Genomic DNA, 25,243 nt, shown 5'->3' with positions numbered 1-25,243 from the left:
ACTCCAGAGCTGCACTCACTATTCTCCTGGTGCAGTCACTGTGTACATACATTACATTACTGATCCTGAGTTACATCCTGTATTATACCCCAGAGCTGCACTCACTATTCTGCTGGTGCAGTCACTGTGTACATACATTACATTACTGATCCTGAGTTACATCCTGTATTATACTCCAGAGCTGCACTCACTATTCTCCTGGTGCAGTCACTGGGTACATACATTACATTACTGATCCTGAGTTACATCCTGTATTATACTCCAGAGCTGCACTCACTATTCTGCTGGTGCAGTCACTGTGTACATTACATTACTGATCCTGAGTTACATCCTGTATTATACCCCAGAGCTGCACTCACTATTCTGCTGGTGCAGTCACTGTGCACATACATTACATTACTGATCCTGAGTTACATCCTGTATTGTACCCCAGAGCTGCACTCACTATTCTGCTGGTGCAGTCACTGTGGACATACATTACATTACTGATCCTGAGTTACCTCCTGTATTATACTCCAGAGCTGCACTCACTATTCTGCTGGTGTAGTCACTGTGCACATACATTACATTACTGATCCTGAGTTACATCCTGTATTATACTCCAGAGCTGCGCTCACTATTCTGCTGGTGCAGTCACTGTGTTCATACATTACAGTACATTACTGATCCTGAGTTACATCCTGTATTATACATGTCAGGAACACCGCATTGCACTTGCTCACTGAGCCAGTGCGCGTGTCCTGAGTACAAAAACAGTGCTCAAAGATACTTGTGGAGCAGGGCAGCAGCAGTGATGATGCGTGCTTCAGACTATCAGGACCTGAAGCACGTGACTGCTGGGGGCGTGACCTAAGCTTCACAGAGCTAGGAGCTGCAGGGAAACTCCTAGAAAGGTAACTACGGGACAATGTTACCAAGGGGAATAGACCGGGATGTAAGCCAGATCAAGCTGGGTCAAAGCACGAGATAACCGGACAGTACCAAAGGGTTAGACAGAGCGGATAGTCAGGACGTAGCAATAGATCAGAAAACCAGAACGGGCAACGGACGGTACAATAGGGAAAAACTGTAACGGAGTAACGATAGCCAAGCCAGGAGGTCAGAACCGGAGAAGACAATAGTACCAAAACGAGAGACGGAGTACAGAGTGAGGGGACAGACCGGGTCATACACGGGAATCAAACAAGCAATGCAGTATACACGTTCACCAGGGGGGTCAGACACACAGCCAGAATAACAGTATAGCTGACAGGGAATCCTAGTCTGGAGTTAGTATAAATACCCCTCCCATATCCAAAGAGAGGCCGGCAAAAGTTAACCCTGTGAGAACAGGACATTATCCATGTCCTAACCATGACAATACTCCAGAGCTGCACTCACTATTCTGCTGGTGCGGTCACTGTGTACATACATTACTTTACTGATCCTGTATTAATCGTGAGTTATGTCCTATATTATACTCCAGAGCTGCACTCGCTATTCTGCTGGTTGTTATTAAAAAACAAGATTTACGCTTATTATCCTTGCTGAGGTCCTAAAATTCAGGGGGCAGTAAGTCGTCCTGTGTCAGGTGGTTGTGTTCAGCATCACCATTCAGATTGCAGACCAGTGATGCAGACTCTGTGCAGACATTGCGGCTTTTTGTTAGATGCGGCCTTGTCGGTACCTTGTGTTACATGTCCCATACTGTACAGCATGTCGCACATATTGGGGTGCCTTATGTTGTCAGAGAGCACATAGAGCTGTGAACACTGTACAGCGCCGTCACCATACGGTGCTAAATATTATACTGTACTGTGCACATGGAGCAGCGTGCAACATTGCCTACATACTAATAATACCGCCATACTGTCAGCAACCATTTTCAGCTCAGCCGCACACCGTGGCTCGTGCTGATACTATATGAGTACTGAAATATTTTAGTTGTAAAGCCTGCAGAAGTGTGAACACAGCTCTGGATTATAAGTCTTAGTTCACACAGGAAACTATTGACAGAAACGTTTCCATGATGCCAGGCTGACTCCACGGCATGCGGTGTCACTTGCTTACCTTCGATCTGTCTGCTGGTCTTCACACAATTGAGAACCATCTGCCTGTACAGCGCCGCTTTATTTAGCGCCATATTGGCTGCGTCTGCATTGACTGCATTTTCCAGGACTGGACTGGAGAGCATTACCTGAAACACAGAGGCAGCAATGGACTCGATAATGCAGACCAGACAACATGGCATGGACGTTTCCAATGAAATCAGCTTGTACCTGGATCATCAGCAGGACATAAGTCATGGTGTAGGCTGGATTCCATCCTCCTGGGTCATCCAAGAAATCAATGCAAGGTTTACCGGAGTTCTGATCAACTATAAAGTAACAGCAGACAAGTAGTTAATAAAAGGTTGGAACTAAAATAAACGCATTATCGGCAGATCTCACTTTGCTTTACTGTATGAACTGGGACAGAATGAGCAGAGCCATGTCACTAAGATTAGAGACATTGTAGAAGGATCAACTTTATTCTCATTTGCACAAGGAAAGACTAGAAGCAATGGGATGAAGCTGAATGGGAGGAGACACAGATTAGATATTAGAAAAAACTTTTTGACAGTTAGAGTGATCAATGAGTGGAACAGGCTGCCACGAGAAGTGGTGAGTTCTCCTTCCATGGAAGTCTTCAAACAGAGGCTGGACAGACATCTAACTGGGATGATTTAGCGAATCCTGCTTTGAGCAGGGGGTTGGACCAGATGGCCCAGGAGGTCCCTTCCAACTCTACGATTCTATGATTCTATGATTCTATGATTCTATGATAGTAATGTCTGGAAGCAGAGATGAGGCAGGAAAGTAACACTATATATTTATACATACAGATAAGACACTATATGCAGCTCCTCTGCCACCTCCTGATCTCAGCTCCATTTCTTTCAAGAAGATGTTTGTAATCGAGTGCAGATTATAAAATATTTAATTAATGAGGCAGAAAACAAATACATGAAGCATCCCCTGTAAGGTAGATACAGCCACTTCAAGTTATTGTCCGGCGAGATTACCTGAGACAGAGAAGAGGAGCAGACGCTCGCGGACAGGACGAGTCCTATAGAAAGACTTAGGAATAAGTGTATTACTGGGGGTACGGGAAAATGACACTGACACTGAGGGTACAGGACAATGACGCTGACACCGGGGGTACAGGACAATGACGCTGACACCGGGGGTACAGGATGATGACCCTGACAATGCAGGTACATGATAATGATGTTGACACTTGGGATCCATGATATTGACACTTTTTAGGGTGCTTTCACACCTATTGTTTCATGTTTGTGGGTCCCATCGGGGCTTGTGTCCGAACCCTCCACAAAACGGGATTTGAGCTTATTCACCTATGAGGCCGTAGACTATCATGGCGACAGCAAAGACAATACACTTTCTGTTGTTCATCATTTTCGGGTGTCTATGCCTACTGTAGCTGGACACTCAGATGTCGTACGCTGTGTCTGACTGTCTGCCTCCAGTAGGAGAACATGCCTGAAAATGATGCTCATGTTGACTCTGTCGGCACCATTATAGTCTAAGGCCCCATCGGTGTACACATCCAAATCCCGTTATGCGGGGGAGGGGGTGGGTTCGGATGTAAGCCCCGATGGGACCCTGTTTTAATACAGGGTTTAGCTGTGGACTGGAGCAAAATGGGTACTAGGTTAGTGCAGCTAATATAGGGATCCATAGGGGCAGAACCTGATGCCTGTTCTTGGACCTCTGCATGGTACTACCTGAGATGCCCCTGATGTCAGTCCACCAGTGATTGACCCTGAATGGGTGAGAACGTTCCATTTCTTATATTAGAAATACTATTGTAAATCCTCCACTGTGGTTATTTTTTGAGCACGTCTAAAAATTATTAACACACCGTGTGACCGCTGCCAAGTGACTGCATTAACGGCTGGGATTTGGGACTCCTGTCTACTTACTGCAATTGTGCGAATCCTAATCAGACCCAGGATTTGATAGTTGTGTAACCAATGTTGTCCAGTTATAACGTCTGATTCTCTGGACGGTGAGATGAGTGACTGACGTTGACTGACTGATCAAAAACCCACTAGAGTACTCCAGCTCGATCTCGCTGAGCCAGTCACCCCCCTCCTAGTAAGGAGTGAGGAGATATATATTTCATCTCTTGTTTCATTTCATCATACAATTTTAGAGTTACCTATATATTATTTTCTCATATTTGTGCTTATTAAGTATTGAGTGTATTACACTATTTTATTTATACATTTATTAAAAGTTATCTTTTTAATTTTCTATACCTATTGCTGCTATCCCAAGGTCCATCAAGCTCGGCTTGCCCTCGGTCTGCACAGATGACTTGCAGATTCTGCTTCCTGGCACAGGCTCGGAAGCCTCGGGTGTTTTTCATGAGAGGTATAAAGAAGCTTCATAAATCTCTACGCTTAGTTCATTATTGAAACCTTCTCGAAGATTCTGGTCCATGTTATGTTTATCTTTTAGCTTTTTTTCACATCTCTAAAGTCCATCATTCTTCAGATCAGATAAATACGCCTTTATAAATGCCCAAAACATAGGCATCACTAAAAAGCATTTGTGAGGACACAGCATTGTATCTTAATTAACCAGATGTTTATTTTGAGCAAGCCAAGAAGAAATGACTGTTATCTATATGCTGAATTTTGAATTTATGTGTTTCTTTCTGGTTGGTCAAGAAAACAGACTTTTGCTTGTGTAAGCATGTAATATTTGTAACATATTGTACTATTATCCTGGATGACTAGTAATAATGGGTCATGGCACAATTATGTTTGCTTATATGTTGATTACACATTGTCCAGGCCAGCTAGCTTGTTGACTTTTAAAATAGAAGAGGAAAAACTTTGCTAATAGATTAAATAATCAAATAATGTGACTTGATCTCATCACTATTCTTCACTTTTACCTGTGAATACTGAAAGAAGGACACTTGGTAACTACATTGTGGCTCCATCACAAGAGACACAGATTTGTCTTTCTACAGGATGCCAGCTAAGGCTACTTTCAGACATCCGTTTTCTTTATCCGGCACGATGCGGTGAAATATCGGACTACCGGATCCGGCCGCAAACGCTGACACCGGATCCTTCTTTCTGCCAGAGATATTCCTGGCAGAGAAGGTATTCCGGGCATGCGCAGTGCGAAAAACCGGTCCGGCGTTTGGAAAAAACGTTGCCTGCAACGCTTTTTCCAGACGCCGGACCAGCAATTCTTGCCGTATCCGGCAAAAGCCGGACGCGCCGCATTGCCATCCGGCGCAATGCGGCGACAAAGAGACTGCACGGGGAAAAAGCCGGATCTGGTCGTAACAGGTGCTGGATCCGGTAGTCCGGTTTTTCGCCGCACCATGCCGGATACCGAAAGCCGGATGTGTGAAAGAGACCTTAGGGGACCTCGGCCTCGGCTGGAAGAATACAGATCTGTTCCATTGATCATCGCAAATCCATGGATACGTTTGGAGAAAGCCAGGAATGGAACCCGGTGGTCGCCTGGCTCCATGGAAATGTTCAGAGAAGTCAGGTTGTGACCTTCAGGTCAACTGGCCTTGTACCTGAATGGAGTCATCTTCCTAAGCTTGTCATTACCTCCTCTCTGTGCATGCCACAGGTGGGGTAGTTGGCCTTGGGAGCTCTGAAGTCACAGCTGCTCTTATCTCGGCGAGTCATCAGAAGGGTGAAACTCTGTAATGTGCACCATCTTGGGTATTGTGCTGGGACTGTTCTATGTGTTATCTGCCTGTTTTGTGATTCAGTTAAGCATTGCCACACTATTTTACACTCAGTCTGTGTTGTCTTGACTAGCGATATGCCCACAGTAAAAGGAGAGCAGGAGAGTTCTGTTATGAGTGAGTCACCGAAGGAGGAAAAAACAAAATAATAGCTAAGTCCAGAAAACCAGAGAAGTTGGCAGCTATCGGATTGCAGACCCCTGAACCTATCCACAACAACTAGCAGTAGCCGTCGGGGGTTTCTACGGTGCCCTGGACCCCTCGATCACAGCCGGAGAACTAAATTAGCCTAAAGACAGAAAGGGGAAATCTAAACTGCCCCAGAGCAGACCCCAAAGCAATAGGCAGCCCCCAACATATAATGACTGTGAAGCAAGATGAAAAACACTAACACAGATAGAAAGATAGGTTGAGCAAATGATGGGGCCCAAGCTAACTAAATAGGACAGGACAGAAAAGCCGCTGTCTGCAATCCGCAAAAACCCTATCCAAAAAAGTACCAACGGACTGATAGGAAAAACAGGCCCTGAAGTCGCTAGGCTTCAAAAAAGACTATATCAGCACTCAGGTATATTCTGGAGACAGAGCCAGAGATCAACTGATCAGAGACAAAAATGGAATTCAGCTCACCCCCGGCCGGGGATGGCTGAACTCCAAAAAACAAGGCAAACAAAACCAAAACTAAAGTGTACAAAGAGCAGAGCAAAAAACTTAGCTTTGAGAAGCAGGAATCAGACTGGTCTCCTAGAATCTAGCAGGGAAATCACCAGCAAGGCAGCAGGGCGTCGGCTGCCTTATATCCAGTCATCAGTTCCTGTGACCCAGTCATCATCTACCTGCTCAGCTGTTTGGTAATCAGCCTCACTACCTTCCTTTGCCAGAAGAGGGAGTTCATCAGACTTCACTGGTGAAGGGAAAAAAGAACTCACAACAGCGTTCGGTGGGATGACCCCTGGTCCATGCAGCTTCGGCTAGCGGACCAGTGCGCCCGCTGATCCCCCGTGTGTCCACAACATTCAAAATACATTCATTTGTTTTCTCTGCCATATGTCACAATCAGTACTATCTTTGACAGATACTTTTCTACTGGTGTGAGTTATTCCTTCCTTCTAAAACATTTAGAGCCTAAATGAAATCTCCCAAGATGAATTTCTGTCCACATCCTTTGCTGCTTAGTCTTAGGCTGTGAACCTCAAAGAATATTGAGTGGTCATTGAGGTAAATACTTTGAATAGTTGTGTGAATACAAAACCCAGTCACGACCGGAAGTGTCATGAAAATTACCGACCCATCGCTTTATTGAACACAGATATTAGGATCTTGACTGAGCTACTTTGTATCTGCTTACATAAAATCCTTCTTGACCTTGGGAATACAGACCAGGCTGGACCATGGTGCCATTCTATACCATTCAGTAAACAGCACAGAAAATCTGAAGTTTCCAGTCACTAGTTTCGCACTTCGGAGGTTTTTGTAAGTTAAGGATTTTAGAATTTTGTTTTTCATATTTCATCTGACTGTTTTTCCACTACTTTCATGTCACAAATCGGCACTTTTCTACATGGTGGGTAGGCCACAAGTGGCAAATTTTTTTAAAGCTAGAATAAGGCTGTACAACTAATTTGGGCATGTTGACCTGAAAAGTGTGTGTGGAGAAACGGGGTCAGTGGGTGCTCTCGTCCGCTGGCCCGGCTGCCTTTAGCAAGACTGCAAGGACCAGGGCTCATACCATTGAACGCCCGTTCTATCTCCCGGTGGGCAATACACTACACAGGCAACGCAGGGTTAGAGTAAAACAGTGTGGTAATACTTTATTAAACCACAACACACAATAGCAAACAGAACAATCCCAGCAATTACCCCAAGATAGTGCACATTACAGGGTATCAGCCTCTCACCCTTCCGCTGTCTCACCAGGATAATGGTAGATATTACGTCATAGCTCCAAGGGTCGCTTTTCCACCTGTGATATACACACAGATAAGAGATATTAACATACGTAGGGAGATGACCGAGAACAGTCCATAGAGTCCGTACAAGGTCCAAAGCCAGTTGACACAAGAGTCACCACCTGGCTTATCTGACCATCTCCATGGAACCAGGCGGCTGGCGGGTCCCAAAACCTGGCTTTCTCCAAACATATTCATGGTTAAGAGATGGTCACTGAATCAGATCTGTGTCAATCCAACTGGAGCCGACAACCTCTAGGTTGATTCCTATAAATCATAGATCCGTGTCCCTCGTGACGGTGCCATGATGAACTGGCTGCAGTCCTCTCGTCCGTTGAGTGTTTTGCAGAATGTCCAATTGGTAGCTCTGTGTGATGAGATCTGCTCTCTTTGTCTTTTGAGTCGTTTTATACCTGAGGCATGTGATCTATTTTTAGATTTACCCAGTGTCCTTCAGTCCACCCTCACAGCCTTTCCCTATCTACCTTCGAAGTCAATAAACAATTAGCATATGAGCAGACAATAAACAAAGATAAACACCACACTATGTACAAGTCACTATTACAGACTTACACAGAATGTTAAATGGTATGCAAGTCTGTCTTCTTGACCCACCAGAGATAAACACTTAAATCCACAAGCCAATATACAGATAAAAAGTCAATTCTTCTTGGTTTGTAAAAACATTATTCTTCTGGGTAATTAAGATATACTCTGGTGTCTTCACAGTGTGGTGAATTGTCTGGCAATGCCCACAGTAGAAACTAATTGACCATGGATGCAGGTAACTTCTAATAAATTCTATTTTTCCGAAATTTGATATTACATAGTGTGCTCTTATCCTTGATGAATAGTGAGGTCTACTGATATGCTAATTATACATTGTCTAGTCCAGATAATTTGTTGATTTTTAAAACAGAGGGGGAAAAACTATGCAAATAGATTACATATTCAAACAAGGCAACTTGGTCGTCACCATTCTTCCCCTTATCTTTGAGGGTGGACTGAAGGACAGTGCTTAAATCTAAAAATAGGTTACATGCCACTATATAAAGAGACTTTTTCTTCTGGTCTGGGTGATTCTTCACGATCTCAGCTTAGGGTACTATGGACTCGGCTGGTAGAACACAGGACTGCTTCACTGACCATCACTGAAATCCCAGAGACATCTTAAAGAATCCAGGTTGGGACAATTGGTTCACCTGGCCACATACTTCACTGCTCTCGGTTAGCTTCCTAAGCTTGTCGTTACCTCCTCACTGTGGGGGCAAGCCAAAAGTGGAGAGCCACTGGTGGGGGTATGCAATACTGGAAGCAGCTCTAATCCCGGCGAGTCAGCAAAAGGGCAAGACTCTGTAATTTGCACCATCTTGGGTATTTGCTGGGACTGTTCTGTTTGCTATAGTGTGTTGTGGTTCAATAAAGTTTTCCACAGTTTTCTCCTCAACTTGTGTTATCTGACTAGTGTTCTGCCCACGGGGAGAGAGCGGGCATTCAGTGGTAGGAGATCTGGTCCATGCAGTCTTGCTAAAGACAGCTGGGCCAGTGGACGAGATCACCCACTGACCCCCGGCCGTATCTCCACACCAATGTTCTACAATCTGAGAAGCCCGTCAAGTTTTCAGTTCTCTTCTTACTCTTGGCCTCAATGTTCTCTAGACAAGTGTTCTCCAACCCGTGCTGCTTAATGTTTTCTTGGATGAAACTCAATTCTCCAGTTGTCTTCTAGCCTTGATCCTAATGTCTTTTATATATATATATTTACATACAGTATAAGTATGTACAAGAGATGCCCGAGTTATATCAGCATGGCCCTTATCATTATATGCAAGAAAATGAATCACTTATACCAGCTGTAAGTATATAATTATATACAGGAGATACCCAGGTTATACCAGCTGTATATATATAGTTATATACAGGCGATGCCCAGGTTATACCAGCTGTACATATATAATTATATACAGGAGATGCCCAGGTTATACCAGCTGTATGTGTATAATTATATACAGGAGATGCCCAGGTTACACCAGCTGTACATATATAATTATATACAGGAGATGCCCCAGGTTATACCTGCTGTACGTATATAATTATATACAGGAGATATCCAGGTTATACCAGCTATACATACATAATTATATACAGGAGATGCCCAGGTTATACCAGCTGTATGTGTATAATTATATACAGGAGATGCCCAGGTTATACCAGCTGTACATATATAATTATATACAGGAGATGCCCAGGTTATACCAGCTGTGCATATATAATTATATACAGGAGATTCCCAGGTTATACCAGCTGTGCATATATAATTATATACAGGAGATACCCATGTTATACCAGCTGTACATATATAATTATATACAGGCGATGCCCAGGTTATACCAGCTGTGCATATATAATTATATACAGAAGATACCCAGGTTATACCAGCTGTACATATATAATTATATACAGAAGATACCCAGGTTATACCAGCTGAACATATATAATATACAGAAGATACTCAGGTTATACCAGCTGAACATATATAATTATATACAGAAGATACCCAGGTTATACCAGCTGTACATATATAATTATATACAGAAGATACTCAGGTTATACCAGTTGTACATATATAATTATATACAGAAGATACCCAGGTTATACCAGCTGTACATATATAATTATATACAGGAGATACCCAGGTTATACCAGTTGTACATATATAATTATATACAGGAGATGCCCAGGTTATACCAGCTGTACATATATAATTATATACAGAAGATACCCAGGTTATACCAGCTGTACATATATAATTATATACAGGAGAGGCCCAGGTTATACCAGCTGTACATATATAATTATATACAGAAGATACCCAGGTTATACCAGTTGTACATATATAATTATATACAGAAGGTGCCTAGGTTATACCAGTTGTACATATATAATTATATACAGAAGGCGCCTAGGTTATACCAGCTGTACATATATAATTATATACAGAAGATACCCAGGTTATACCAGCTGTACATATATAATTATATAATAATAATAATAATAATTTTTATTTTTATAGCGCCGACATATTCCGCAGCACTTTACATTTCAGAGGGGATTTGTACAGACAATAGACATTACAGCATAACAATAATCACATACAGTAGATTATAACAAATACCAAGAGGAGTGAGGGCCCTGCTCGCAAGCTTACAGTCTATGAGGAAAGAGGGAGACACGAAAGCTGGGTGGTAACAGTTGCCCTGATTGTATGGACCAGCCATGATGTTAAGTGTGCAACAGTACAGACACAGAGGGCTAATGGATGCATAAAGCATGTGGGAACATGATGCGGGAAATCTGGTTATGGTAAAACTTTTGGCTCTGCCACACAGGGATAGATTAGGGTAATGTGTTGAGGCGATAGGCCAGTCTGAATAAATGCGTTTTCAGGGCACGCTTAAAATTTTGGGGACTAATCGTATTGACCTGGGAAGTACATTCCAAAGAATTGGTGCGGCACGTGTAAAGTCTTGGAGACAGGAGAGGGAGGTTCTGACTATTGAGGATGCTAACCTCAGGTCATCAGCAGAACGGAGGGCGCGGGTAGGGTGGTATACTGAAACAAGGGAGGAGATGTAGGGTGGTGCTGAGCCATGGAGGGCTTTGTGGGTGAGGGTAATAAGTTTATACTGAATTCTGGAGTGGATGGGTAGCCAGTGTAATGACTGGCACAAGGTAGAGGCATCTGTGTAACGATTGGTGAGGAATATTATCCTGGCTGCAGCATTCAAGACAGATTGGAGGGGGGAGAGTTTGGTAAGAGGGAGACCGATTAGAAGAGAGTTACAATAGTCCAGACGAGAATGAATAAGAGAAACAGTAAGAGTTTTTGCAGAGTCAAAAGTAAGAAAAGGTCGAATTCTAGAAATGTTTTTGAGGTGCAGATGACAAGAGCGAGCCAGTGATCGAATGTGGGGGGCAAAGGAAAGCTCGGAGTCAAGTATGACCCCAAGACAGCGGGCCTGTTGCTGGGGAGTAATAGTGGAACCACACACAGAAATGGCAATGTCGGGTATAGGTACATTAGTAGCGGGAGGAAACACAAGGAGTTCAGTCTTTGACAGGTTCAGTTTCAGATATAGTGAGGACATGATGTTAGACACAGCGTTTAGACCAGTGGTCCCCAACCTTTTTTGCACCAGGGACCGGTTTCAAGCAAGACCATTCTTCCATGGCCCGGCAGGGCGGGGATTGAGGTGTGGCAGGGGCGGGGCTTTGGTCATAAGGGGGCGGGGCTATGGACACGGTTGTAGTGTAGCAGTGCATACTTATAATTAAATAACATTTATAATGTGACTCAACTCACCATAGGTTTTGAATAAGTGCTCCATCACCCCCTTCTCCCCATCATTGCCTTCACCCCATCACTCCCTTCTCCCCATCATTGCCTTCACCCCATCACTCCCATCTCCCCATCATTGCCTTCACCCCATCACTCCCCTCTCCCCATCATTGCCTTCACCCCATCATTGCCTTCACCCCATCACTGCTGTCTCCCCATCATTGCCTTCACCCCATCACTCCCCTCTCCCCATCATTGCCTTCACCCCCATCACTCCCTTCTCCCCATCATTGCCTTCACCCCATCATTGCCTTCACCCCATCACTGCCATCTCCCCATCATTGCCTTCACCCCATCACTCCCTTCTCCCCATCATTGCCTTCACCCCATCACTCCCCTCTCCCCATCACTGCCATCTCTTCATCATTGCCTTCACCCCATCACTCCCCTCTCCCCATCATTGCCTTCACCCCATCACTCCCCTCTCCCCATCATTGCCTTCACCCCATCACTGCCATCTCTCCCCATCATTGCCTTCACCCCATCACTGCCATCTCTCCATCATTGCCTTCACCCCATCACTCCCCTCTCCCCATCATTACCTTCACCCCATCACTCCCCTCTCCCCATCATTGCCTTCACCCCATCACTCCCCTCTCCCCATCATTGCCTTCACCCCATCACTCCCTTCTCCCCATCATTGCCTTCACCCCATCACTCCCTTCTCCCCATCATTGCCTTCAGCCCATCACTCCCCTCTCCCCATCATTGCCTTCACCCCATCACTGCCGTCTCTCCATCACTCCCCTCATGGCCTTCTCCTCATGTCCCCATCTCCTCCAGGGCCAGGCTACACAAACACAGACCAACACACACACATACATGTACACACACAGACAGACATACATACACACACACACACACAGACAGACAGACATACATACATACACACAGACACCACCTCTCTCCTTTCACCTGCCCGCTGCCCGCGCTTCCTCGCTCTGACACAGCAGTGGCCGCGCTCTCCTCTCTGTGTCAGTCAGAGACAGGAAGCGCGGGCGGCGGGCAGGAAGCTGGACGGGTCCTTGCAGCTCCGCTCCTGCTATTACCTCTTGCAGGCAGCGGAGCTGCTTGGATCGCTCCCTGGCCGCCGCTAAGAACTGCTGCGCGCCGCCCCATCCCCCGCTATGCCACTGACCGCCCCTGGCTCCCCTTGTGTCCGCGGCCCGGCAAGGGCACTGCAGCGGCCCGGTGCTGGGCCGCGGACCGGCGGTTGGGGACCCCTGGTTTAGACAATCGCTGGTGTTTTCTAGAAAGGCTGGCGTGATGTCAGGAGAAGAAGCGTATAATTGGGTGTCATCAGCATAGAGATGGTACTGGAAACCAAATCTACTGATTGTTTGACCAATAGGCGCAGTGTACAAGGAGAAGAGGAGGGGGCCTAGAACCGATCCTTGGGGGACCCCAACAGTAAGGGGAAGATGAGAGGAGGAGGAACCGGCAAAAGATACAGTAAAGGAGCGGTCGGAGAGATAGGAGGAGAACCAGGAGAGAACGGTGTCCTTGAGGCCAATGGAACGGAGCATAGTGAGGAGGAGCTGATGATCCACAGTGTCGAATGCTGCAGAGAGATCCAAGAGAATTAGCATGGAGTAATGACCATTTGATTTAGCTGTTAGTAGATCATTAGAGACTTTAGTGAGGGCAGTTTCAGTGGAGTATAAAGAGAGGAAACCGGATTGGAGAGGGTCGAGAAGAGAGTTATCCGAGAGATAGCGGATAAGACGGGAGTGGACCAGGCGTTCCAGGAGTTTAGAGATGAAGGGAAGATTAGAGACAGGTCTATAGTTAGCGGCACAGTTTTGATCGAGGGATGGTTTTTTAAGTAGTGGATGTATGATGGCATGCTTAAATGAGGAGGGAAAGATACCAGAAGAGAGAGAGGTTAAATATTTTAGTTAGGTGAGGGGTGACAGCAGGGGACAGGGACTGGAGGAGATGTGATGGAAATGGGTCACTGGTGCAAGTAGTTGGGCGAGAAGATGCAAGGAGCCTGCTTACTTCTTCTTCTGTGACTGGTTCAAAATCAGAGAGTGAGCTAGATGCAGTGGGGGAGGGAGGACAGTGCATGGTATGAGGGGATTGGGAGATAATTTCCTGTCGAATCTGGTCAATTTTTTCTTTGAAGTGATTGGCCAGATCGTCAGCTCGGAGCTCTGTGGTTGGGGCCTGTACTCTTGGATTGAGTAGAGAATGAAAAGTGTCAAAGAGACGTTTCGGGTTATTGGACAGTGAGGTGATGAGGGTGTTGAAATAGGTTTGTTTGGAGAGGTGAAGGGCAGTGTTGTATGTTCTAAGCATAAACTTAAAATGGATGAAATCTTCGTGTAGATTGGATTTTCTCCACAGAAGTTCGGCGCACCTGGAGCACCGCTGCAGGAAACGTGTTTGCACCGTGTGCCAGGGTTGTCGCCGTCTGTGTTGTGGTGTTCTATGTATAGGAGGAGCAAATTCATCTAGGGCACTTTGAAGTGTTTCATTGTAATGCTTCAATGCAGAATCAGGACATGAGAGGGAGGAGATAGGGGCCAATGAAGACTGAAAGTTCTTCATAAGTTTCTGGGTGTTAATGGCCTGTATGTTTCTATAAGTATGGACAGTGGGGGTGACCTGAGCAGCCTGGCAGTTCTTGATAGAGAATGAAAGAAGATTGTGGTCAGAGAGCGGGAGAGGGGAGTTTGCAAAATCATCCACTGCACAAAGCCGAGAGAAGACCAAGTCGAGGGAGTTTCCGTCTTCATGCGTTGGAGAATTAGAAAGGCCAAATGAGGAGGTTAGAGATAAAAGGTGAGTAGCAGATGGGGAGAGGGGAAGAGCAATGGGGATGTTGAAATCTCCCATGATGAGGGTAGGGATGTCACAGGAGAGAAAATGTGGAAGCCAAGTGGCAAAATGATCCAGGAACTGATGGGAGGGGCCGGGAGGACGATACACCACCGCCACTCGCATGGAGAAGGGGGTGTAGAGTCTGACGGCATGGACCTCAAAAGAAGGGAAGACTAGTGAGGGTACTTGAGGGATAACCTGAAAGGTACATTTTGTATATTTTACATATACAGAAGATACCCAGGTTATACCAGTTGTACATATATAATTATATACAGAAGGCGCCTAGGTTATACCAGCTGTACATATATAATTATATACAGGAGATACCCAGGTTATACCAGTTGTACATATATAATTATATACAGAAGGCGCCTAGGTTATACCAGTTGTACATATATAATTACAGTATATACAGAAGGCGCCTAGGTTATACCACGATGGTTCCTATTATTAATCCAAATGCAAAGCAATCAACTACATTAATTAATGACAATTACTTACCGTTTGGATGGAACGGGATGGTATTAAATACGATGGTTGGAGGTTGGTGCCTATATTCCTCGGTGTATGTCATGGTGAGTTGAAGAAGTGCCCCTGTGTTACATTAATAGAACATTTTAACTTTTGAGGCACTAGATTGGTTGCAAAAGTATGGTCACCTTTAACCCCTTCCTGACATCCACTGTACAGATATGCCAGATGTTTGAAGCGGGCTCAAGAGCTGATCCTGCACCGTACGCAGCATATGCCGGCTGTGCTATACATCCGGTACCTGAATCCAACTGCCTCTCTGGTCGCTGCTGTTTAACCATTAGTACTTAAAATCGTACAGCTGTCAATCTCTGACAATGACATATAAGTGGCATGATCTGAGTTGGGGACCAGTTATGATGCCCACTGGCCTCTTTGCCTGTAGCTGAGCTTCATAGGAGATCGCTAATTTCACTATATACCGCAATACTGTATAACCTGTGATCTACTATTACTGTATATATTGGAAAACAAGCACAGATTGGAATTCCCTAAGGGGACTAAAAAAATTAATAAAAGAGTTTAAAAAAAATTCAAAATAAAGAAAAATTCACCCTTTTTCCAAAACAAAAATTAAATAAAAAATAAGAATAAACTACTAATCGTCCCAGAAAAAAAACCCTCATATAGATATGTAAATGAAAAAATAAACAAATTATGGCTCTTGGAAGAAGACGAGGAGAAAATGAAAGTTAAAAAATGCAATTTGGTTTAATCAAAAAGTTGTTAAGATTTTTTTCTTTTCATTTTAAATGCATTAAAACAATAAAAAATGTTGAAAGTCTACACACCCTTTAAAACCCAAATTTCAAAAGTAATGATAACATTTAACATGAATACAAACCTTCCCATAGAGAATCTTTCAGTCCCTGCATCTGAACTATCCATTTCAGCAAGTTGTCAGATATGGGTGTCACACTGATCCCCTAAAAAGTGAAGTATACAGATTTTACATTAGTCGTCGCTCTGACGTCTTCCTAAGGATAACTCATTGATTCTTCTACTCAGTGCCGAGTTCAGAGGGACAATGTGGACAACCATCTGACGTACTGTGCAAACTTTTAGGCAGGTGTGGGGAAAAAGACGGAAGTAATGCCACCCCCACCATACTCATTAGACCAGCGTTCCCCAAACTCCAGTCCTCACGGCCCCCAACAGGTCATGTTTTCAGGATTTCCTTAGTATTTCACAGGTGATGGAAGTATCATCAAAGCATCAGGATTTCTCTCACATGTGTAACACTATGGAAATCTTGAAAACATGACCTGTTGGGGTCCACGAGGACTGGAGTTTGGGAACCGCTGCATTAGACTAATGTTGGAGGAACCCACTAAAGCTGGAGTCACACATAGCGACTTACCAGTAATCCCGACAACGATATCAAGGTGTCAGGATCGCTGGTAAGTCGCTATGTGATCGCTGGTGAGCTGTCAAACAGACAGCTTCACCAGCGATCAGCACAGCGATGCCGAGCGTTCGTTAGTGCTGATGCCATATCCCTGTAAAAAAATAGAATTAAAATAAAAAATATAGTTATTCTCACCTTCCGACGTCCCGCGCAGCCATCCTGCCTCTCTCCACGCTCCGGGCCCAGTAATCCCTTGCAAGAATGACCGCGAGAATGTCACGGTTTCGCGGCAGCGCAACGTCTCGCGGTCATTCGTGCAAAGGATCACTGGGACCGGGAGCGTGGAGAGAGGCAGGATGGCTGCGCGGGACGTCGGAAGGTGAGAATAACTATATTTTTTTTATTATTTTTTACAGCTGATCGCTGGTCTCCCGCTGTCACACGCAGCGATGCGTGCTGGCCAGCGGGAGACGAGCGATGAAAAATATGTCCAGAGGTTTCTTGCAGCGATCAGCGATACCGGCAGGGGGGCCGCTCGCTGATCGCTGTCACGCACAGCAATCTCGCTGGTGAGATCGCTGTTGTGTCACAAAAGTTGTGACTCAGCAGCGATCTCGCTAGCGAGATTGCTATGTGTGACTCCCGCTTAATATTGGCAGATTTAGATGACAATAATAATAATCTTTATTTTTATATAGCGCTAACATATTCCGCAGCGCTTTACATTTTTGCACACATCATCATCACTGTCCCCGATGGGGCTCACAATCTAAATTCCCTATTAGTATGTCTTTTAGAATGTGGGAGGAAACCGGAGTGCCCGGAGGAAACCCACGCAAACACGGGGAGAACATACAAACTCCTTGCAGATGTTGTCCTTGGTGGGATTCAAACCCAGGACCCCAGCGCTGCAAGGCTGCAGCGCTAACCACTGAGCCACCGTGCCGCCCCTGTCAATTGCCGCCGCCGACAATCTTATGGGGCACCGGCTGACTGAAGGCAGAGGGAGATGCTGATTGTCCGATTATTGGACTACCGATCCCATTGTTCTCGCGGAGATAAACCACTTGCCGACTGTCCGTCACGCGGCTGAAGGAGCAATCCTATGTATAGGAAAGTCGGCTGAAGCACATTTGGCTGAAGGCCAAACAATCGGCGGAAGCACAGCTGAGTTGCTCAGCCTTCTTTCCATGAGGAGGGTATGGGTGTCATGCCCGCCATGTCCGTTATGCCTGTCATGCGCGCCATGTCTGTTGTGCCGCATGACCCCTGGAGCAGTGTGGCTCACCCCCTTGATCTTGCCCCTGACACTCCATGTATAGGGGGTGGTTCCTCACAAGGTCAGCTCACCCTAGGTGGGTCGGTGCCACGACCCAGAGGGTCCATTCTAAAGAAATCGACTCAGCGTAAGCTGACTCCTCACAGAATACTCAGGCCATGGACTCCGCTGGTATCTCGGCCACTGTTCTGATGAAGACTCAGACCCGGTCCATGTCCTCTGAACTTGCTTGGAAAATTGTGGCAGCCAGAGAAAGAAGACTTCCTTGTCTCCTCGCAGTCCTCCCCACTGGATCCCCGTGTCTTCATCTGCAGCTCCTGTATCTGGACCAGTGCAGGTGTCCGTTTGAAGATGGTGGATCTATGTGTTGGAGTGGTTTGTACTAAAACTCTGGATTCAGCTGAAGAATTTTTTTTTTCTTTCTCTTCCAGCCCCGGTAAGAGGGGGCTTATGGAGGGGGGTACTGTCATGCCTGCCATGTCTGTTGTGCCGCATGACCCCTGGAGCAGTGTGCACGTGCACTGAATTCTCATGCCCGTTATGTCTCATGCTGCAAGATCCCTGGAAGCAGTGTGCACACACACCTCGTGACTGTTGTGCTGCAAGATGCCTGGAGCAGTGTGCACGTGCGCTTTACCTCATGGCTGCACGCCGTTGCTAGGTAACCATCCGTGTCTGCTCTGATTCTGCAATCCTCTCTGTATTCCTGGAGCCCCTGATCATGTGACCTTTTGTTGCAGCACTGCCTGACCCAGCTAACCTCTCAGTGTTTGTGGAGTCCCTGATCATGTGACTTTCTCTATGGTCCAGCCCAGCCTGATCTAGCAACGCTCTCTATGATCCTGGAGGATCTGAACCGGAAGTCCTTGCCTGGTCCTGACCAGGAAGTGCAGGTGCTAATGCCCTGTATCAGACCACCCCTTCCTATGGTCGGGGCCTGAGTATCGTGTTGCTTCCCTGCATGGCTGCTTGGTCTGCTCGGTTGCTCCCTGTATTCTGTGCCCCTGCACTCTGCCCTGTAGTGCGTCTCTGCACACGCTCTGTGCTTGTACTCTGCCTCTTGTCCTGTGCCATATCTTGTGTTGTCTTTTGTGCCATGTTTTGTCTCTGCTATCCTTGGACTTGTAGTACTTCCTATGTTCTCTGCCTTTGCCTGTTCTCGCCATGTCTTGTCCTTGCTATGCTTTGCCTTGTAGTACTTCCTATGTTCTCTGCCTTGCCTGTTTTGCCATGTCTGGCCTTTGCTATTCTGAGCCTTGTAGTACTTCGATGTTCTCTGTCTCTGCCTGGTTTTCCTGACTCTGTCCTATTGTGCTCTCTAGCACATTTCATGGCTAGTCTCAAGGTTCTCCCTTGACCCAGCTCTGGGCTTCGGCCTACGCTCCGCTGCTAGTCCTTTACTCTCTCTGACCCCGCTCTGTGCTTCTGCCTACGTTCCGCTCCTTGTTCCGTACCTTGTCTAGCTTTGCCTTGTTTCTTGCCTTGTTTCTTTGTGTGCTCTTTGCATGCGCCTGGCCTTCCTAGCCTCCTGTTTGTGCCTCAGCCGTGCCCACCCTAGCTGTGCCCGCCTGCTTGTGCCTCAGCCGTAATCATTCGTTGGCCAGTGACAGCTGTGTCGCCTGTTATGCCCCAGCCGGGTTCGCTGGAGTCTTGCCCGCCTGTCTGTGCTGCAGCCCAACCAGCTAGCCAGTGCCCCAGCTGTGCTCTCTGTGCTTCCTTGCACCCACGCTGTCTCTGCACTGTGTTTGCGTGCTCCTCTATTAGCACGCGCAGGCCCTCGCCTGCCCCGTGGCACACCTCTAAAAGTACGCGCAGGTGTTGCCATGTACCCTGTCATGCCCTCTAGCACGCACCGGTCCTAGCCTATACCCTGGCATGCCCCTCTGCACGCGCAGGACTCTGCCTTGGATCCTGACCCTGGCGTGCCCCTCTGCATGTGCAGGACTCTGCCTTGAACCTTGACCCTGGCGTGCCCCTCTGCACGCGCAGGACTCTGCCTTGAACCCTGTCCCTGGCATGTCCCTCGGCACGCGCAGGACCTTGCCTTGTACCCTGACCCTGGCGTGTCCCTCGCCACGCGCAGGTCCTTGCCTTGGACTTTGAACAATGGCGTGTCTCTACACATGCACCCTGTCTCGTATGTTGAACTTTGAACCCTGGCGTGTCCCCTACACACGCACTGTACTTTGCACGTTGAACCTGGCGTGTCCCTTACACACGCACCTTGCTTTGCACCTTGCCCTGGACCCTGGTGTGCCCCAAGCACGCACCCTGCCTGGAATCTTGCCTTGGACCTCGGCGTGTTCCCTAACACGCACCATGTCTGGAGATCTGTCGTGCCTCCTTGCCTGTACCCTGGTTTGCCTGCTGGATTCCCGGAACCTGCCATCACTGCCAGAGATCGTAAGCATGAAGACTACGACCTGATGTCCGGAGCTGGTGTCCGCAGCCTGATGTCCTGATACTTGCCAGCTGTCCGGAGTCCGATGCCATCGTGTCCTTGCCAGTAACCGGGCTTACCTTCTGGCATGTACCATGCCATGGACCTTAGCGTGCCACGCACGCACCTTGCTGTGTTTGCCTGTTATCACGTTTTGCACTGAATGCTATCCTGAATTTGCCTTAATGAAGATACCTTGAATTCACGTACTGTCATGTCTTGTTTCCTGCACGTCCTTTGTCATCAGACACTCATACCTAGTGTCTACTTGAGCCGGCCGTCTGGTTCCAGCAGTCGTGGTGGCTCAGCCCCTTGGTCTTGCCCCTGACACTCCCTGTATAGGGGGTGGTTCCTCACAAGGTCAGCTCGCCCTAGGTGGGTGGGTGCCACGACCCAGAGGGTCCACTCTAAAGAAATTGTCTCAGCGTAAGCTGACTCCTCACAATGGGCTTCATTTGTTTCATGAGGACGACTTCTGGACAGGCTTCTCCGAACAGTAGATGGCTATAGATGCGTCCTACTGATTGCTGCCAGTTCGGAGTTGATGGCACTGCTGGACATTTTCGGCTTCCAAAGGGCAGTAATCATGATGAATCTCATCTGCTGCTTTAAGGTTCCTTGGCCTACCACTGCACCTACAATCTTCAAGATTGCCCATTTCTATATGCTTTTTCAACGGAATTTGAATCTTGAAACCCCAGTCTACTTTGGAATCTTTGCCTGGGAGACACCTTGCTGATGTAGTATGACTACCTTGTGTCTTGTTGCTGTGTTCATTCTAGACATGGTGTATGTCCTATCACATGAAACTGTGTTCCATAACCTCACCTCTATATCAGAGTTTGGCTGTTTCTCACCCAGTTTTAAGTCTCTTACATAGCTGAAAATGACGATCTTTATCACCTGTCTAGTATAACCGGTTCTCATATATCCGACCATAATCCTACAAAATCCTCAACTTTATTGAAGTATACCTAGAAGAATTGATGCTTTTTTTATGGAAAAGTGTGGTCACCGAATATTTATGGTATTAAGATTTCTCCTTTGTTCATTCGCATTGCATTTTGTTAATTGATAAAAAATAAATTATTAACTCTTCTATTTTTGAAAGCAATGAAACTTTGCAGAATTTCTTCCACACCTGCCTAAATATTTTGCACAGTCCTGTATCTGTGGTTTCTAATCCAAACCCAACATGTGAGATCACGGTGATAGAAAAACAAGTCTGGGTTATCCTGGCACGTCGCTCATTTCTCAGGCATCTTGGTAAATGTTCAAATCTAGCAGAATATGCCGAGTGGGCTGATTAGAGAGAGGCGATGTGCGCCGGGGATGGCCAACATGTGTTCTGCAGCTGTTGCTCAACTACCGCTCTTTTATCCATCCATTCTGAGACATTGGGTGAGATTAACTAAACCAATCGCTAAAAAAAAAAAAATACTCCACAACAAATTGTTTTATGCATTGTAGACACATTTTGCACCTTCCTTGAATGTTTTGAAAAGCGGAATAAAAATGTCAAATATACTGGTGTAAAATATGGCGGCCAAGAGACCTCAACAAAGATAAAGATATCAAACACATCTAGAGAGCTTCACCACTCGCGTTATACAGCTTGTTGTAAATTTGTCATCCGTTGGGTACAGCTCCAATTTGGTGCACATTTTGTGCTCCATTTATTTGGCGCAATTTGTTCTTCAAGCTGCAGTGTAAAGCATGGTGACTGGACAGAATACAATCTGATCATCTGATGAGTCAGGAAATGGATTTCAGACTACCTGAAGCTCCAGCAGATAATGCAGCGAGGGCCACCGACCATTTCTGAATTAAGTATTTTTGCTCTTCTTCCAGCGTTCTCAGGATGGCGGTACTTGGCCCTCATTTACGCCATTAATCACCATGAGCATTCTTAGCAAACCACAAGCTATAGAGGCTGAGGATAACGAGCTCCACTATGTTCAGTACGTGACATATGGCGGCAGACTCACATAAAGCCGAGCTTCCTGCAGATCCTGATATTCCCGCTCCAGTAGTAAATAGCTTCTCGAGTGCATCTTCTCCATTCACGATTCCTGATCTGCACGATGCGTAGAAATAATCGTTACACATCACCAATAATGAACCGTATGGTATATTACTTCACAATATAGTCATCAGTAGCCTCCAACCTGTAATTCTACTACTGTCAGGAAACTGCACCTCCCAGCATGCTCTGGTAAGAAACTTGTGTCCCCAAGGTTGAGGTCCACACAAGATGGCATATGATCCCCCATACTGCTCGCTGTTCCCTAAACTAATATAGACCCTTTGATTAATCAAGACCATATAACTAAATACAGGCCACATATCAGACCACTAAACAAATATAGACCCCAGACAAGACCCCCTAAACAAATATGAACCCCTGACCAATCCCCCTAAATAAATTCAGACTAGCATAACAAATGCAAGCCCTAGACAAGACCTCCCCAAATAATCACAAACCCAGGCAAGACCCTCTAACCCAATAGAGACCCAGGACCAGACCTACTACACAAAATAATAACAAAAACAGGCCTCAAAAACATATATATCACACTCTCTCCAGTTTCCCTAAATTAATGCAGAGCCCACATAATAAACTAATATCATTCCCAAACCAGATCCTGTGACTATGTAGGGATGGTGTAGACTATGTAGGATCGGCATACACTTTATTGGGTTGGTATAAATGATGTATGGCTGTCGTAGACTTTATTGAGTTACTGAACTCTATATAGAATCTGGGTATACTATGTAGAGTTGATGCAAACTATGTAGAGTTGGTGCAGACTATGTAGAGTTGGTGCAGACTATGTAGAGTTGGTGCAGACTAGGTAGAGTTGATGCAGACTATGTAGAGTTGGTGCAGACTATGTAGAGTTGGTGCAGACTAGGTAGAGTTGATGCAGACTATGTAGAGTTGATGCAAACTATGTAGAGTTGGTGCAGACTATGTAGAGTTGATGCAGACTATGTAGAGTTGGTGCAGACTAGGTAGAGTTGATGCAGACTATGTAGAGTTGATGCAGACAATGTAGAGTTGATGCAGACTATGTAGAGTTGATGCAGATTATGTAGAGTTGATGCAGACTATGTAGAGTTGGTGCAGACTATGTAGAGTTGATGCAGACTATGTAGAGTTGGTGCAGACAATGTAGAGTTGATGCAGACTATATAGATTTGATGCAGACTATGTAGAGTTGATGCAGACTATGTAGAGTTGATGCAGATTATATAGAGTTGATGCAGACTATGTAGAGTTGATGCAGACTATGTAGAGTTGATGCAGACTATGTAGAGTTGGTGCAGACTATGTAGAGTTGGTGCAGACTATGTAGAGTTGGTGCAGACTATGTAGAGTTGGTGCAGACTATGTAGAGTTGGTGCAGACAATGTAGAGTAGATGCAGATTATATAGAGTTGATGCAGACTATGTAGAGTTGATGCAGACTATGTAGAGTTGATGCAGACTAGGTAGAGTTGATGCAGACTAGGTAGAGTTGATGCAGACTATGTAGAGTTGATGCAGATTATATAGATTTGATGCAGACTATGTAGAGTTGTTGCAGACTATGTAGAGTTGGTGCAGACTACGTAGAGTTGGTGCAGACTACGTAGAGTTGGTGCAGACTATGTGGAGTTGATGCAGACTATGTAGAATTGGTGCAGACTATGTAGAGTCGGTGCAGACTATGTAGAGTTGATGCAGACTATGTAGAGTTGGTGCAAACTAGGTAGAGTTGGTGCAGGCTAGGTAGAGTAGGTGCAGACTATGTAGAGTTGATGCAGATTATGTAGAGTTGGTGCAGACCATGTAGAGTTGGTGCAGACCATGTAGAGTTGGTGTAGACTAGGTAGAGTTGATGCAGATTATGTAGAGTTGGTGCAGACTATGTAGAGTTGGTGCAGACCATGTAGAGTTGGTGCAGACCATGTAGAGTTGGTGCAGACCATGTAGAGTTGGTGCAGACCATGCAGAGTTGGTGCAGACTATGTAGAGTTGGTGCAGACTATGTAGAGTTGGTGCAGAGTATGTAGAGTTGGTGCAGACTATGTAGAGTTGATGCAGACTATGTAGAGTTGGTGCAGACTATGTAGTATAGAGTTGGTGCAGACTATGTAGTAGAGTTGATGCAGACTAGGTAGAGTTGATGCAGACTATGTAGAGTTGGTGCAGACTATGTAGAGTTGATGCAGACTAGGTAGAGTTGATGCAGACCATGTAGAGTTGATGCAGACTATGTAGAGTTGATGCAGACTAGGTAGAGTTGATGCAGATTATGTAGAGTTGATGCAGACTATGTAGAGTTGATGCAGACTATGTAGAGTTGATGCAGACTATGTAGAGTTGATGCAGACTAGGTAGAATTGATGCAGATTATGTAGAGTTGATGCAGACTATGTAGAGTTGATTCAGATTATGTAGAGTTGGTGCAGACCATGTAGAGTTGGTGCAGATTATACTGTACATCCAGGCGACTGCCTCTCTTGCAGTCACAGCTGAGGGGCCCATCTCTGCACATACAGTACACAGCTGCATACCAGCACATGGGGCTCGGAGACTGTGGCCTGTCTCTTACGTTCAGTGCGGAGGGGCCTGTATGAGAGCACATAGGATGTTGAATACTTTTCTGCTTGTTTGGTAAATTGTATTAGTCACTTATCATGCTCGGCTGCC

At 45.8% G+C, this 25,243-nt stretch overlaps 1 protein-coding gene across 6 annotated transcripts in view; it reads right to left on the bottom strand.

Annotated features, from left to right (window-relative positions):
• Positions 1-25,243, bottom strand: part of UBE2U (ubiquitin conjugating enzyme E2 U) — a 58,103-nt gene that overhangs the window by 26,767 nt on the left and 6,093 nt on the right. Inside the window, exons 2-6 of one of the 6 annotated variants that reach the window (XM_073544675.1) lie at positions 22,533-22,621; positions 16,322-16,403; positions 15,448-15,540; positions 2,259-2,356; positions 2,050-2,176 (exon numbers count right to left, since the gene is read on the bottom strand). In XM_073544675.1, coding sequence (XP_073400776.1) covers positions 2,050-2,176; positions 2,259-2,356; positions 15,448-15,540; positions 16,322-16,403; positions 22,533-22,607 — 475 coding nt within the window. In that variant the 5' untranslated portion in view covers positions 22,608-22,621. Of the gene's footprint in view, positions 1-2,049; positions 2,177-2,258; positions 2,357-3,043; positions 5,586-12,801; positions 13,679-15,447; positions 15,541-16,321; positions 16,404-18,688; positions 19,217-22,532; positions 22,622-25,243 lie in introns of those variants that run through there. The other 5 variants (XM_073544680.1, XM_073544678.1, XM_073544679.1 and 2 more) reach the window with 5 other exon arrangements.

The sequence above is a fragment of the Dendrobates tinctorius genome, unplaced genomic scaffold (genome assembly GCF_039654945.1).
Source record: "Dendrobates tinctorius isolate UK_male_01 unplaced genomic scaffold, ASM3965494v1 ptg000138l, whole genome shotgun sequence".
Taxonomy (NCBI): domain Eukaryota; kingdom Metazoa; phylum Chordata; class Amphibia; order Anura; family Dendrobatidae; genus Dendrobates; species Dendrobates tinctorius.
This window is presented reverse-complemented; position numbering and strand designations above follow the sequence as displayed.